Source organism: Aquarana catesbeiana, linkage group LG05 (genome assembly GCF_042186555.1).
Source record: "Aquarana catesbeiana isolate 2022-GZ linkage group LG05, ASM4218655v1, whole genome shotgun sequence".
In the NCBI taxonomy this organism is placed as follows: Eukaryota; Metazoa; Chordata; class Amphibia; order Anura; family Ranidae; genus Aquarana; species Aquarana catesbeiana.
Genome location: NC_133328.1, coordinates 176,075,507 through 176,091,805, shown reverse-complemented (window position 1 = coordinate 176,091,805; position 16,299 = coordinate 176,075,507). Strand labels below are relative to the sequence as shown.

The window sequence follows — 16,299 nt, the reverse complement described above, 5'->3', positions numbered from 1 at the left end:
TTTAAAACTGATTGCGGCTGTAGTGAATTGTCGGGTCTCGGCAATATAGATAAATCTTATTAAAAAAATGGCATGGGTTGCCCCCCAGTCCATTACCAGGCCCTTTGGGTCTGGTATGAATATTGAGGGGAACCCCAAACCAAAAATTTTAACAAAAATTGTGTGGGGGTCTCCCCAAGATCCATACCAGGCCCTTCGGGTCTGGTATGGATATTAAGGGGAACCCTGTGCCAAAATTCTTTTAAAAATGGCGTAGTGGTCATCTCATCCCCAAGATCTATACCAGACCCTTATCCGAGCACGCAACCTGGCAGGCCGCAGGAAAAGAGGGGGGACGAGAGAGCGCTCCCCTCCATAACCGTACCAGGCCACATGCCCTCAACATGGGAAGGGTGTTTTGGAGTAGCCCTCAAAGCATCTTGTCCCCATGTTGAAGGGGACAAGGGCCTCATCCCCACAACACTTGCCCGGTGGTTGTGGGGGTCTGTAGGCAGGGGGGCTTATCGGAATCTGGAAGCCCCTTTAACAAGGGGACCCCCAGATCCCTGCCTCCCCCCATGTGAATTGGTAATGGGTACATTGTACCCCTACAATTTCACAAAAAAAAGTTTCAAAAATAGTAAAAAAGCCAGGAGACACATTGGGACAAGTCCTTTATTAAACAATAAAAAATAAAAATGTCCCACGATGTAGATCCATTTCGTAAAGGACGTAAAGGGGCGATCCCGCCTTCCTCTGACGTCACGTGGCATCAGAGGGGGCAGGGTCACCCAGTTACAAAAATCCCCAGGTGGCCCTTCCCCCAGATATATAACAGATGTCACCGAGAAGAAGCGTCACTCGGCGGGAGCCCCCCATGGAGGCAGAGCTGTTGCGGCTTTTTTTTCTTTTTCCGGTTCGTCGGGTGACGTGAGATGGATCTACATCGCGGGACATTTTTTAATTTATTTTTTTAACAAAGGACTTGTCCCAAAGTGTCTTCTGTCTTTTTTACTATTTTTGACACTTTTTTGTGAAATGGTAGGAGTACAATGTACCCGTTACAAATTCACATAGGGGGGAGGCTGGGATCTGGGGGTCCCCTTGTTAAAGGGGGCTTCCAGAATCCGATAAGCCCCACGCTCGCAGACCCCCACAACCACTGGGCAAGGGTTGTGGGGATGAGGCCCTCCAAAGCACCCTCCCCATGTTGAGGGTATGTGGCCTGGTACGGTTCGGGAGGGGGGCTCTCTCTTTTCCTGCCGCCTGCCAGGTTGCTCAGATAAGGGTCTGGTATGGATTTTAGGGGGGCCCCTACGCCATTTAAAAAAAAATTTTGGCGCAGGGTTCCCCTTAATATCCATACCAGACCTGAAGGGCCTGGTATGGATTTTGGGGGGACCCACTCGCAATTTTTGTTAAAACTTTTGGTTTCATAATATAGACACCCGCAGGCACGATATTTAAAGGAATATTTAATTTTTATTGTTTCACTTTAAGACTTATTAAAATCACTGCTCCGGAAAAAACGGCTGTTTTTAAAACTTTTTTTTTGCATTGATACATGTCCCCTGGGGCAGGACCCGGGTCCCCAAACACTTTTTTATGACAATAACTTGCATATAAGCCTTTAAAATTAGCACTTTTGATTTTTCACGTTTGTGTCCCATAAACTTTAACGGTGTTCGTGTGTTCGTCTGAATTTTTTGCCTGTTCGCAAGTTCTGGTGCAAACCGAACCGGGGGTGTTTGGCACATCCTTAAGTATCTGACACACATTTGGTATTGTGGACTATAAATTGTTGCTACATCCACATAATTTTATGCATATTTATGAACAGTAATGTGGATAGTGTTGGATGTGGAACATTGCTGTGATCATTTACATAAGTCGGGTATAAGAATTTAAAGGGGTAGGGCTGTGAGTAATGTTATCAGTAGTTTGAGGATTTTGCCTTAGTAACAGCAGCAAACCCTGATCATTTAAATGAATACTGTATATGCACACAATCAGTAGTTTTGGACAAACAGTTTGGGCCAAGCAAAAGTTCGATAAACAGTCAATATGTTAAGGAGCGGGGCCGGGAAGCCGGCATCCACATTCTTAACAAAGGATGAATCATCAGCTGTCAACGGGCTTCCCCAGCTGGAAAAAAAAATTAAAGGGGTTAAAAAAAAAGAAGAAAATGGCCAAAATCCTCCTGAACCATACCTGGCCACATGCCCTCAACATGGGGGGATGAGTGCTTTCAGGCCCCCCCACCCCAAAGTACCTTGTTCGAATGTTGATGGTGACAAAGGCCTCTTCCCAACAACCATGGGCGGTGGTTGTGGGGGTCTGCGAGCAGGGGGCTTATCGGAATCTTGAAACCCCCTTTAATAAGGGGGCCCCAACTCATTCACCTACTCATACTTACCTATTTAAGAACTGACACCCGGCTGAGGAGGCATTCGGCAGTCAGCCATCAGTGTTTTTTTGGGGTCTGGCCTTCATTCACATAGGGGTGGACCAGGATCGGGGGCCTCTTTGTTAAAAGGGGCTTCCAGATTCTGATAAGCCCCCTCCCCGCGGATGCCCACAACCACCACCCCGGGTTGACAGGAAGAGGCCCTTTTTCCCATCAACATGGGGACAGGCTGCATGCTCAGATAAGGGTCTGGTATGGATTTTAAGGGAAACCCCACACCAAAAAATCCCCCTAAAATCCATACCAGAGTCAATTTAAATGTGATTTGACTCATTTTTTTTCTTTAGAAATGTCATTTTTGCTGCATCATGTTCTATATATGGTACAGATATGCCACTTTTGCAGACAGACTAAGGGGACCCCCCAGGCATTATATTTATGATAATTTTTCATTTTTATTGTTTCACTTAAAGTGAAAATTAACAAAAACAGCGTGGGGTCACCTCCAAAATCCAGCTTGGCAGGCCAGGAAAGGGGGGACAAGCGAGCACCTCCCCACAAACCATAGCAGGCCACATGCTCTCAATATGGTTTAGTGGGTGCTTTGTAGCAGGGGCTCTGCCCCACCCCCCAAGCACCTTGCCCCCATGTTGATGGGGACCAGGGCCTCTTCCGACAACCCTGGGCAGTCTGTGGGTGGGGGCTTATCAGAATCTGGAAGCCTCCTTTAACATAGTACCCCTACCCATTCATCAAAAAAAGTTTAAAAGTGAATAAAGACAGTACAAGAGTTTTTGACAATTCCTTTATTAAAAAATAAAAAAACAATGTCCCCCGATGTAGACCCATCATCAATCATGACAACGCTGCCACCGCCGACCCGAAAAAGGAAAAAAAAAAACCTATCTGCCATCAATGAAGACTAACCGCCTACTGCAGGCTCCGCTGTTTGACAGTTTTTATATAGATAGGGGCAGAGCCATGCGATGACATCACCTGGTGGCACTGCCCCTTGTGATGGCACCGACCGGTGCATGCTGGGTCAGTGTCGCCCATTATCTATATAAGAACTGTCAAACAGCAGAGCCTGCAGTAGGCTGTTAGCCGTCATTGCTGGCAGAGTGTTTACTTATTTATTTTTTTGGTTTCGGCGGTGGTGGCGGCGGTGTGATTGACGATGAATCTACATTAGGGGACATTTATTTATTTTATTGTTTTTTTATGTTTAATAAAGGAATTGTCCAAAAACTATCTCTGTTTTTATTACTTTTTAACAGCTGATTATAGCTAATTTTTTGTGGACTCTTCTACTAATAATGGACACTTTTGGAGTCCTATCCTGGAGTGTGGTACTTGGAAATTGTTCTTTAGAAAGAAATATGGTACTGCCAAAGCTGGCCTCCTGAAAATGTTAGTTGCTTGGCTGTGTCTGGTTTTAGTAGTTCTAAACCAGAGGTCTCCAAACTTTCCGAACAAAGGGCCAGTTTACTGCCCTTCAGACTTTGAGGGGGCAGGACTGTGCCCCATCGTGGGTATTAGTGGGAGGAATATTGCCCCATTGTTGGTATTAAGGGTAGTGTGCTCCGTCATTGGTGTCATTTGGAGAAATAGTGCTCGATTGTTGGTATTGGGGTAGGAATAGTGCTCCATCATTGGTGTCAGTGGGAAGAATAGGGCCTGCAGTTGGTGTCAGTGGGAGGAATGGTGACCCATTGTTGGTATCAGGGGAAGAAATAGTGCCCCATCATTGGTGTCATTGGGAGGAATAGTGCCCCATCATTGGTGTCAATGGGAAGAAAAGGGCCCTGCAGTTGGTGTCCGTGGGAGAAATAGTGCCCCATTGTTGGTATCAGGGAAAGAAATAGTCCCAGTAGGAAGGATAGTGCACCATTGTTGGAGTCAGTGGTAGGAATAGTACCCTTTTGTTGGTATCAGTGTAGTGGCGGCTGATGCTAACCTTTTTTCCAGGGGGGGGGGGCGGCAAACAAAAACCTCCCTTAAGTCAGCACTCACCATTCCAGGGCCACAGCGCCAGAGCTTTTCCGGCTTCTCCTCCTGGCTAAACTGGTTTTCTTTAGCTCTGCCTCCTGTCCTGATCGGTCGGCCGCCACTGTATCAGTGACAGGAATTATACCCCATTGTTGGTGTATTAGTGGGAGGAATAGTGTTCCAAGAGCCTGAAAAAGGCAAGCAAAAGGCAATATCTGGCCTCCAGGCAGCAGTTTGGAGACCACTGTTCTAAACAATTCTAACCTGGAACAAGCATGCTGCAAAGGGAAATTTGGAAAACATCAAAATTCTGTATCTTTACTTGATGAAAGTATTAAAGCCGAAGCATCTGCATAACAGCAATCAGTTGCCAGCAATGGCTTGAATTTTTCAGACATTGTTTGGATCGAAAAGGTAAAGGCACATCTGATGAATGTAGAAGTGTATTTTGAAGTGTTATGCCCCGTACACACGGTCGGATTTTCCAACGGAAAATGTGTGATAGGACCTTGTTGTCGGTAATTCCGACCATGTGTGGGCTCCATCACACATTTTCCATCTGATTTTCCGACACACAAAGTTTGAGAGCAGGCTATAAAATTTTCCGACAACAAAATCCGTTGTCGGAATTTCCGATCGTGTGTACACAAATCCAACGCACAAAGTGCCACGCATGCTCAGAATAAATAAAGAGATGAAAGCTATTGGCTACTGCCCGGTTTATAGTCCCGACGTACGTGTTTTACGTCACCGTGTTCAGAATGATCAGATTTTCCGACAACGTTGTGTGACCGTGTGTATGCAAGACAAGTTTGGGCCAACATTCGTCGGAAAAAATCCTAGGATTTTGTTGTCGGAATGTCCGAACAATGTCCGACCGTGTGTATGGGGCATTAGGCTTGGTTTCCAAACACTCAATAGAAAAGGACATGTCAAGCGTTCCACTTTAGCTCTTTCCTGAATTTAAGTGGTAATATTGTTTTTATTCTTACTTTTGATTGTGACAAAGTATAAAGAAAAAAGGTTTGTTTACTGTCTTTCAGAAATGGATAAAGTTTAAAAGGGATTTTGAAAATTTTAGAACAGCCTGCATACCATGGGAAATGAAGATTAAAGAAGTGGAAAGTATGTAAGATCTATATACATTTTATTTAACCACTTGATGTAAAATTCGAATAGTTACTGTATTAATAACTATATTTCAATAATTCATATTGATGAGAAAAGTTCCAAGAAAAATCCATTAAGTTCTCGTGTAAAACCTCCAAAATTGATTTAATGATCAATTAGCAAAATGTTACAAAAACAATGTCAAAATGTAGAATACAAAAATAGATTATTCTTAAAATAAAGTTTAAATCAGATATGTCTGTGTAAAAGCTTCAATGTCTTGAGATCTGTGTGTGTGTGTGTGTGTCTGTCTGTGTGTCTTCATGGAGAACTCACAAGCATGAGAGTCTTCCCCCGCAGTCTGTCTGTCCTCCTACAATTAACCCCCACCTTTTTCCAAAGAGCCTGTCCCAAAAAGCTTCATTATACTTATAGTCCCACAGAAAAGACCGGGAAATTCAATCCCTTCAACATTCCTAAGGGTGGGGCTATGAACTATATGAAGATACTTAAAATAAGAATCATTTAACTTACAATATATACATTTCCTTTAAACATATAAAATCCTACATATTAGTATGCATATATTTAAAATGCAGTGTTCTTATTAATATACTAATCAAGAAATATAGTAATGTAAAGAAACAGCTTATTCTTAACATACTGGAACTTTGTGTCTTTCGAAAAGACTCTAATCTTATCTCTTACCATGGGGGGAGGTGAAATGGTCGACACTAAATTGTATCCATATGTGAGATGAATCTCTCCCAAGAAATGCATACGAAGCCTATACCAGCATAAACTTTCATGAGTATAAAAACCTATATAACTTCACCTTTTCTACAACATAGAAGATATATATATATATTTATATATATAATTCAATTATCATAAGAACTCAACCATTCATAAATTCTGATATTCTAACACTTGACCTCCGGAAGATTTACTCCACTTAATGATCAGGCCATTTTTTGCGATACGGCACTGTGCTATAAACAAAAAAAACAACAACTTTGAAAAAAAGATTTTTTACCTTCTGCTATAAAACATCAAATGAAAAAAAAAAATCTAATTTCTTCATAAATTTGGGCCAATATGTATTCTGCTACATATTTTTGGTAAAAAAATCCCAATAAGCGTATATTGATTGGTTTGCGCAAAGGTTATAGTGTCTACAAACTCAGCAACTTATAGTGGGACTGTGATGTTGAAGTGGAAAATTGGACACTAACTGACACTTTTGACACTTTTTAGGAACCAGTGACACTAATACAATGATCAATGCTAAAAACATGCACTGTAATAACACTGGCTGGGAAGGAGTTAAACATCTAGGGTGATCAAAGGGTTAAATATGTGCCTAGCCAGTGTTTTGGTCTACTGTGTGTGGTGCTTTCACTAAGGGAAGTGATGGATTTTATTCCCTGCTTCACCAGGAAAAAAAACTTATTATTTCCCCACTGACAGGACAGAGTTCTGCCTTGTTTACATGGGCAGGGCTCTGTCCTGTGTGTCTTCGCAATTATCGGAAAGTGCTGGCGGTCATCCATTGGTCGGCACCCGCTGATTGGCATCTGCTGTGTCTAATCACATGCGTGCCCCCTACCTGAAAGTGCGGGATCACATACCAAGTATGTGATCTGTCTCAGGAGAGCTGCCGTGCTGCCATATATGTAAGTAATACGGTCAGCAAGTGGTTAAACAGAGCACATTGGATTTACTGTCCCAGTGTTCATAGTGTCTAGAGACTTAGAGCTCTATGTTAGCCGCCAGTAACTGTGTTGGAAACGCGCAGGGCATAAGATCTCAGCACAGCTGTGTCTGCTAATTGGTGCATAAATATATGGCCGCTCGCCACCAAGGCCCACCCGCCGAGAGGCCTCATATTTGCGTTCTGTCCACGCCCAGGGGTTTATGTTATATCATGGCTGTAGTCTCTGACCATCTCCTGCACATTCTAAAATGTTCTAGAATATTGTTGAATATTCTAGAAAAATATTGCGGAAAGTTCTAGAATGTTCCAGAAAGTTCCAGTAAGAATGTGGTGGACAGGCACAATAGTCATCATGGGTGTGGATCTATAGTCCTGGTGCCCAACCAACACTCTGGGATTGATTGTAGCTCTTTGGCACTTTTTGTATGGCCATTGGGGCCTCTGTAGGCAGTAGTCTGTACTTCCCTATTCCATTGATCTCTGGCAGTTACCTGTAATGTGTCTGCAGTCTATTGCTGTCTCCTGAAGATGTTTTTTTAACAACTTCTAAAGCATAGGTGCAGTCCCTGACCATCTCCTGTAGGTATCTTGAGTCTGTGACCATCTCCTATAGTTTGTGTGTGCTCTCTGACCATCTACTGTGTGTTCTAAAAATGTCTAGAATGTTCTAGAAAGAATATTGCGGAAAGTTCTAGAATGTTCTAGAAGGTTCTAGAATGTTCCATAAACAATATTGCAGAACATTCTAGAGAGCCCTGGAAAGAATATGAGGGATGTTCTAGAATGTGCCAGAAAGTTTTAGAATGCTATAGAATTTTCTGGTAAGAATATCGCTGAAAGTACTAAAATGTTCTGTAAAGTTTTAGAATGTACCAGAGAGAATGTTCTGGAAAGCTCTAAACTATCTTAGAAAGTTCTAGAGGGGTCTAGAAAGAAATTTCCTGAAAGAGTATCGCAGAATGTTCCAGAAAGAATATTGCTGAAGTTTTAGAATGGGAGCACCACACCAGCTTTTACAGACTTTTTTAAAAGTTTTTTGGAACAGCCAATGTGTTTCGGGATGAATATTGCAGAAAGTTCTAGAATGTTCTGGAAAGTTCTAGAATGTTTCAGAAAGAATATTGCAGAAAGAAAAGGAGGGACTTTGGCATGATACTGGGGGACACAATGAGTGAGTCGTAACAAGAATTTGTCCTGGGGATAGGAAGATTTGTGCTGGGGGGGATTCGGGGAGGGGAATTTTGTGCTGGGAGGGGGAATTTGGGGTGGGGGAGGTTTTATGCTGGAAGAAGGGCTGGAGGAGGGGATTTGTGTTGGGATGGGGGATTGGGGGGGCAAAGATTTATGCTGGGAGGGGGAAATTGCACTGGGATGAGGGGGAAATTTTGGCATTCTTGGTTAAGAACAATTTTGGTTTTGCAGAGGGAATTTCTTCTTGGGGGGATGTGCAGATTAGTGCTGGATGTTTTGGGGGAGGAAGGAGGGGATTTTAGCTTAGACATCAGGGGGAAGGGAAGGAGGAGTTAGATGACTTTGTCTTAGCACTGCTGGTGACATTCTGCTGGGCAATCCAACATGTGATAAGTCACTGCTCCAGTAAAGGTTGCAGAACATTACAGTAAATAAAGAAAAGTCGGCAGAAGCAATGTTCTGTAAATCCGTGGACTGTGCAGAGGCTTTTTGCTTACTTTGTATTTCATAGTAAAAGATCAGTTGTGATTCTGTGCTGTTTCAGGTCACTTTGGATCATCTGTTGCCTCATATTTTATATTCCTAAGATGGATGTATGGGGTGAATCTCGTTCTCTTTGGCCTAATATTTGGACTTGTTGTAATTCCAGAGGTAAGTAATATTTCTAATTCTGTTTAATATTTGTGGCTAAAAAACTGTATTAACGGCTTTATTCCAAAGTAGACCTGCTATGTTTTGATAGTCAGACATGAAAAGTAAAAATCAATGTAATATTGCACAAAACAACATTTGTTAAAATAAATAGCACAGCAGTTTTAGGGGATGCCATGTCCTAGACCCCAGGAATTTTGAAATAGAATTTTTACCCTATAGAGATGGGAGTCTCAAGCCCACAATCCCCACAAGTAGCCCTGTTGAATGAGCCACTCTAGAAAGTTTCCCATGCTTCTCAGAGACCCATGTTCTTTATCTTCTTGGCAGATAAATTAACCATCACTAGATCATGGAAAAAAACTTCAGTCTCATGGATCATGACCCATGAAAAACTCCCAGTATCCTTCAAGATACAGGCAAACACTTTTCAAGATACAGGCAAACACTTTGAAATCATCTGGAGCCAATAGGCACACCATATGTGTATTGACCTCTAAGTCCGTTACCATCTTGGGCTTCATATTGGTTTACCCGTACAGTCCTCAAGCCAACAATGGTGATACAGACCTTCAGTGCAGTTATGAGCCTTATGGTGATCGCTTTTTTTATTTTCTGTGGATTCTCTCTTCTGTTTGTCTCCAGAGCCACTTTAGTCAATCTTGTTAGTGTAATGGTGGACTATTACATTAATGTTGCTTTTGCATGTTATAACAATCTTTCTTACTATGTATTGTATCCTAAATCTTAAAAAAAAAAAAACATTGAAAGTAAAAATTAATAGCGCTGGGCGCCTCAATCCCCTAGATACAAATTATCTACCTTAATGCAACCCACCTCACAAGGGGGCCTGGCTTTCCTAGATTGCTACAAATACTTTCTGGCTACACTTTTAGTCTAGGCTGCCTGGTAATTGAGCCCTGACCCTGCTAACCCTGCCACCCTGTTAGAAGCTGCAGTGGTCCGCCCTTTAGAAGCCCTTAAGTTCCTTTTATTCAGAGGCCCCCAAGCTCCCTACCCTCTCACACCCTCTATGACCACCACCCTACGGGCATAGCAGGCAGGTCTGGCACTTGAAGGTTATTCTAAATTGGCTGTTCCCTCTAGCTCCCACTTGTGGCTTAACCCTACTTTATCCCATTTCTATATGCTCCCGAAGCCTAGTGCTGGGACTAAGTATGGCATTAGAACTCCCAAGTCAGCCACCCCTTGCTTCCACTACCCCAACTTTCTGCAGCCTATAATGTCCCTGTTAGTTACGTATTCCGCTATCTACAGCTCTCCCCACAATCCTCTCTTCTTGTTGTCCAGTCGACCTTGGAGGATGTTCTCCAAATAGAATATGTTGAGAGGCCCACGTCTCGTTTATACTCTCACCTCTTGTTGGTCTCCTCACCACCCCTGAATTTACTCCTCACCAGCCCTGGTGGCAGCACGGCATACCAGACCTGGATGATGATTGGGAGAATATTTGGGACCTTCCTTTTCGGTCTTTGGTGTCCTTATGGGACAGACACATACAATTCAAAGTTGCTCATAGAGCTTACTTCACTCCCTATAGACTTCATAAGACGCAATCCTTTCACCCGCCAGAGTGTTGGCGATGCGGAGATCCCTTGGGTGATTTCTGCCACATATTCTGGTCTTGTCCTGGTGTTCTGGGCAGATGTGCTAGTGGCAATAAATGGTGTCATATCTGTTCCTTTACAACCCTGTGTGTGCATTTGTGTATTGGGTCTGGTGGAACACATTATTACAGCTGTGGCTCAAGTATGCTGACTAGCCCCCCCCCCCATTTCATTTTGGAAACAATTGGTGAATAACAGGCTGCCTCTCTATTAAGACACCTACACTTATGCCCTGTACACACGACAGAATAAACTCTGAACGTTTTTCCGACGGAGTTCCGATGGAATTCCGCTCAAGCTGTCTTGCATACACACGGTCACACCAAATTTCAACCGTCCAGAATGAGGTGAGGTACAATACGTACAACGGGACTAGAAAACGCAAGTTCAATAGCCAGTAGCCAATAGCTTCCGTCTCGTACTTGCTTCAGAGCATGCGTCATTTTTGGTGCGTCGGAACAGCGTACAGACGAGCGTTTTTCCAATAGTAATTTTTTCCTGTCGGAAAAAAATAGAACATGTTCTCTATCTAAGTCCATCAGAATTTTTGACAGAAAAAGTCTGATGGGGCATACACACGGTCGGAATATACGATGAAGAGCTCCCATCGGACTCTTTCTGTTAGAAATTCCGCTCGTGTGTACACGGCATAAGAGGGGCTGCCCCAGGAAGTATGATAGGGTCTGGTTCAAATGATTGGCTGATCCCTCCAGTGCTTCAGAGATGGCCGTCTGATAAATTGAACTTTTTAGCCTTATTACTACATGTGTATGTTTGCCATAGGGACACCCCCTCTTTTCTTTAGTATACTTCTCTTATCTACTTATCTGTTACACTCTTAAATACCCTTGTGCATGTGTGCCATACCACCTTTGTTACCCTAAGGTGTAATTTCACGAATTGTTCACTTTCATTTTATGCTATTCTTCTGCTGTTGCCCCTGCGTGGGTTTGCACCACTGTGGTTTGATGTTACATCCATTAAATAAGAACATTGAATATTATGGTTAAATGGTACATCTATGGGCCTTTTAACACAATGGTGTGTGACAACCTATAACAACCAGAAATTATAAAATCTACTTCTGCCAGATACACCAAAATATAAAGCATGTTATGATAGGTCACATACCTTCTTCCTGAAACAACATGAGATCTGGATCACTATAACTGATAACTTGTCACCCAGGATGACCATTTTATGTTGCAAACAAAACATGCAACCATATTGAAGTATGAATATTATTATTATTATTATTGTTATTATTATGAATATTATTACAGTTAACAATATTCTCATGAATACAATTGGGCACATTTTAAAGAGAACCTGTCATAAACTTAAAAAAGTGCAAGTAAAAGCACAGAAAAAGGGTATTTTAAATGCTTACTTGCTGTGTTTTCCCTTTCTGTAAACAAATTGATATGAAGTTAAATTGTTCCTTTGAACTTTGAAGTTATAAAATCTGACTACTCCAGAAAAGTCAAATATTTAACACCCTCGCTTTTTCTTCTTGCACTCTTGCACATCATAGTCCTCTACTTTCCTGGGAGTGTGTAATTATTTGGGGTACTGGCCCAGCATCTCCGCCCCTCATATCCCTACATAAGGAAAGGGAATTCTATAGTGGGTGACAGCTCTGAGTCTTCTGGGACTGCTGACATCACATTCAAGATGGGGACAACTACCAGAAAACTCAGGGCTGTTGGATGTCTACACAAGGATGACTTTTACAGGTAAAACCATGCAAAAAAATATGTTAAATGCACATACTGTGTAACCCTATGGGAGGTTGGTTGTTAAAATAAATGGTCTGGCAACAGAGTTTATTTAAAGGGTTATTTGAAGCCCTCCAAAACACATAAAACCTAGTGATTTCAAGATGCTCTCTGTTCTCTTCACCAGTCTAGTCAAACGGTTGACAAGTCTTCTGTTCATCCCTCACATGACGTCATTTCTGAAAGCTGCAGGACCTTGTAAAGACCCTGTGATGGGTCTTTCTGACAGTCAATGGCAAGGCCTGATTTGAATCACACTGAAATGTTGTGGAGGGTTTAGAACATCCATCCTGGAAACTGCTTTTAAAGTCCTCTTCAGGTGGTACTGGGTCACTGTCCAGATCTCTACAGCCAATCCTAATTATAATAATATATGCTTCAGGGGCTGTGGTCAATGTGAGGACATGGTCCACATTTGGTGGTCCTGACTGGCCTCCTCCAAACCCTTTTCCCCCCAATAGTCCCTCGGAATGCCCAAGCAGCCCTTCTTCATCAGCCAATTCCTGTCCTTTATTACTATCAACATAAACTGACTATGTACCTGTTTCTGGCAGCCAAACAATTGATAGCCAAAAAAAACCTTGATTCCCTTTCAGTCTGTTAAGGATCATATGACCCTGTTGTTAGTCAAGGAGAAATTGTTAAGTGTTCTCTAGACTCACAATCCAAATTCCATTGAATTTGAAAACTGTGGCTTACCTATGCACTGCCCTCCCTAAACTCTTCTAGCCTGGGAGCTTTGTAACTTTCTCATCTTGGCGTCTATGACCCAGGTCAGTGTGGGATATACCCACAATCCCCTCTTCTGTTTTTCCTCCTTCCCCTTTTTTTTTCCTCTTTCTTTTCTGTTTTTAGTTCATTTTGCCTTTGTATGCAGGCCCCTGGGTCAACCTACCCTAATTGTGTAGTTCAGGTGTTATAAGCTTGACCCCAAGGGTGGTTTCCTGTGCATGTAAATTGGAACAGTAGTATTATTGTCCTGTTCTGAGGCCTGTGTAATTTGCTTAGTTTACTATGGTCTGTGTATATTGGCTTCTATGCCTCAATAAAATATTGAAACAGAAATGTTGTGGGGGGATTTGAAAAGAGCGGTCCATGCAACCACATCCATGAAAACCCACAAACATCTTGCAACTAAAAAGAATGTTGTATGTAAGAGTGGTCAAACATTTTAAGAGTTAAGGTCAGAGATGGTGGGCAATTATACAAAACACCTATTAGAAGTCATTTCTGCCAAACGTAGTGGAAAATAATGTCAGAGACAATATCCACCAACTACGTAGCAGACAGGCAGGTAATAGATCAAAAATATCCCCGCGCATACACAGCCATCAGTGATATCCTCATACACAGTTAATGGTAATATCCCATTCATGTGCAGTCATAAATGGCTGGGACATGCAGAGTGATGATGCTCATACAGCAGCAATGATCCATACATGCACAGTAGAAGTTTCAAAGTCTGATCTCTACCATGCATGTGTGGATTATAGCTGCCATATTTGCTGACATTGCATACATCACCTGACATGCACAATACTATGCAGTAATCAGGAAACATAGCAAGGACAAATCACCCATGTGCAGTAGCAATGAGGAAGCCCACTTATCACAGTTACGCGTTATTATCACCATACATGCTGACTACACATGATGCACGCCTTTGCAGTTGCAATTCTTAAACCCTGAGATCAAAGTTTTTACTGCTTGCTTGTCAGAGGCAGTGTTAGGTACTATGATTAAAATGTGAGATCTGCTGGCCACTGATGGAAAAGAGAGCCAGGATTGAAGTGTGAGTTAAAGTTGCAAAGCTCCATTTTTCTTTGTCCCTATGTGCAGTGGTTGTTGGGGTATGTCACTATAGGTATGTTACTTGGCAACTGTGTCTACTGCATCCTTGCTCCATGTGCTCCCCTCCTGACCATGTGTTCCCTTCTCTGTGTCACTGCACCAATTGCTCAATAACCCACTCACCTATGATTGGACAGTGAAAGGAGAAGCAGCACGGTGATCACTCTGTCACTTTGCCTTATCCCCCTAACGGGCAGGTTACTTTGCGCAGCCGTGCCATTCTGCTGACGTATATCTACAGGAGCCGGTCGGGAACCAATTAACATGCCTCTTGTTATCACGTGATCTGATTAGCTTCTTGTGCTGCTGACTACAAGATGCTAATGCCAGTTAAAATTTCAGTACACTTACACTGCGTGCAATAAAAAAGAAATTAAATAGTATATAAATGATTACAGATTGCATTAAACACATGCTGACTGCCTAACTGTAAATGTGCGTCATAAACCCCAGTATTTTCTTTTCCCTTAGGCAGCCAGCTTTCAGATAAAAGTGGTCCCTGCGGCGGATTTGCCACAGAATCACTTTTAGAAGTGGCGGGAGAGGTCTGCCACTTTCCGGTGGTACCTAGGCTTACATTATCAATTGGTGAGCCTGGGAACCATCTGGCATCGGCAGTGTTTTCCCATAGAGATAAGTGATGGCAAGATGGCCACCACTCATTTCTGTCATTGGAGGACTGGTTCTTGGGCCATGTAAACATGTTATTTTTTCTTAAATCAAAAGATAATTTTTTTTTTTAAATCTTTTGCTTTTAAGCAAAAAGGAGAGATTTAGGGTCTTTTAGATCCCAGATCTCTCCATAAAGAGGACCTGCCTTATGCTGTATTGTTAGCGCAAGAGATGATAACATTCCTTGCAATAGCAATAAAAGTGATCAAAAAAATGTTTTTAAAGGGCTAGTGTAAAGATTTCAAAAACTTTATAAAATAAATAAAAAAAAAATGTTTTTAAAGCACCCCTGTTCCCGCATGCTCGTGCGCAGTAGTGAATGCAAACGTAGGTCATGCCCACATATGTAAACAGTGGTTACACCACACATGTGGGGTATTGCTGCGAATGTCTGAGCGAAAGCAATAATTCTAGCACTAGACCTCCTCTGTAATTCTAAACAGGTAACTTGTAGAAACTTTGAAAACGTCACCTTTGGAGATTTTTAAGTACTGTAGTTTAGCGCAATTCCACAAGCGCACATAATTTTAAATTGGGGCATATATTATGTTTTTGGGTTTTTTTTTATTCATTAAAGTGTATTTTTTACAAAAAAAAATTGCTGCGCAAAAACAGTGTGATGTAAAAAAAATGCAAGGCCTCTGTTAAAAAAATAAAAAAAAAATAAAATATATATATATATATATATATATATATATATATATATATATATATATATATATATATTGTTTGGGGGTTCTAAGTAATTTTCGAGCAAAAAATACAGATTTTTTTACTTGCAAACAACAAATGTGAGAAAAAGTCTGGATTGTCTTTTATATCTACCTAGAGTTCAACTTTAAAAATGGAAAACAAAAATATTTCTGACTGTTGTTTACAAGCTCTAAGATGGGTGAAAGTCGCACTATATGGTCAGAGATTTATTTCTTCCACAATTGCATCTTCTCTACCATGTAGTGGATTCATTCAGGATCACCACTGAATGAGGAGTGACTCAAACAAGCCATGCAGTTCAATAATTCCTCCCCTTTATTGTAGAATGCTTGTTGTACAAATTGCCTGTCACTCCCAGCATGATCTCTTTTGTCACCAGGCTTTCTGCTAATATTTCTTTTCTGTTTCTGATTACGCAGCATGGAGCGACAGAGCTTTATGTATAAAAAGTGTATTCTAAAGGATAAGTGCACATGTTTCTCAAGAGAAGCAATCAGATTTTTATACACAAGAACATTTTCCCTTAATAGAAGAACTGAACTTCAGAAATACCATTAATAACTTGAATCTATATCCTGCTAAAAGCAGTTGTTACATGTTACTTCAGAAATC

At 41.8% G+C, this 16,299-nt stretch overlaps 1 protein-coding gene across 1 annotated transcript in view; it reads left to right on the top strand.

Moving 5' to 3' along the window:
- Positions 1-16,299, top strand: part of LOC141145971 (transmembrane channel-like protein 2) — a 257,035-nt gene that overhangs the window by 18,066 nt on the left and 222,670 nt on the right. Inside the window, exons 4-5 of the mRNA XM_073632759.1 lie at positions 5,419-5,500; positions 8,938-9,044. Coding sequence (XP_073488860.1) covers positions 5,419-5,500; positions 8,938-9,044 — 189 coding nt within the window. The remainder of the gene's footprint in view (positions 1-5,418; positions 5,501-8,937; positions 9,045-16,299) is intronic.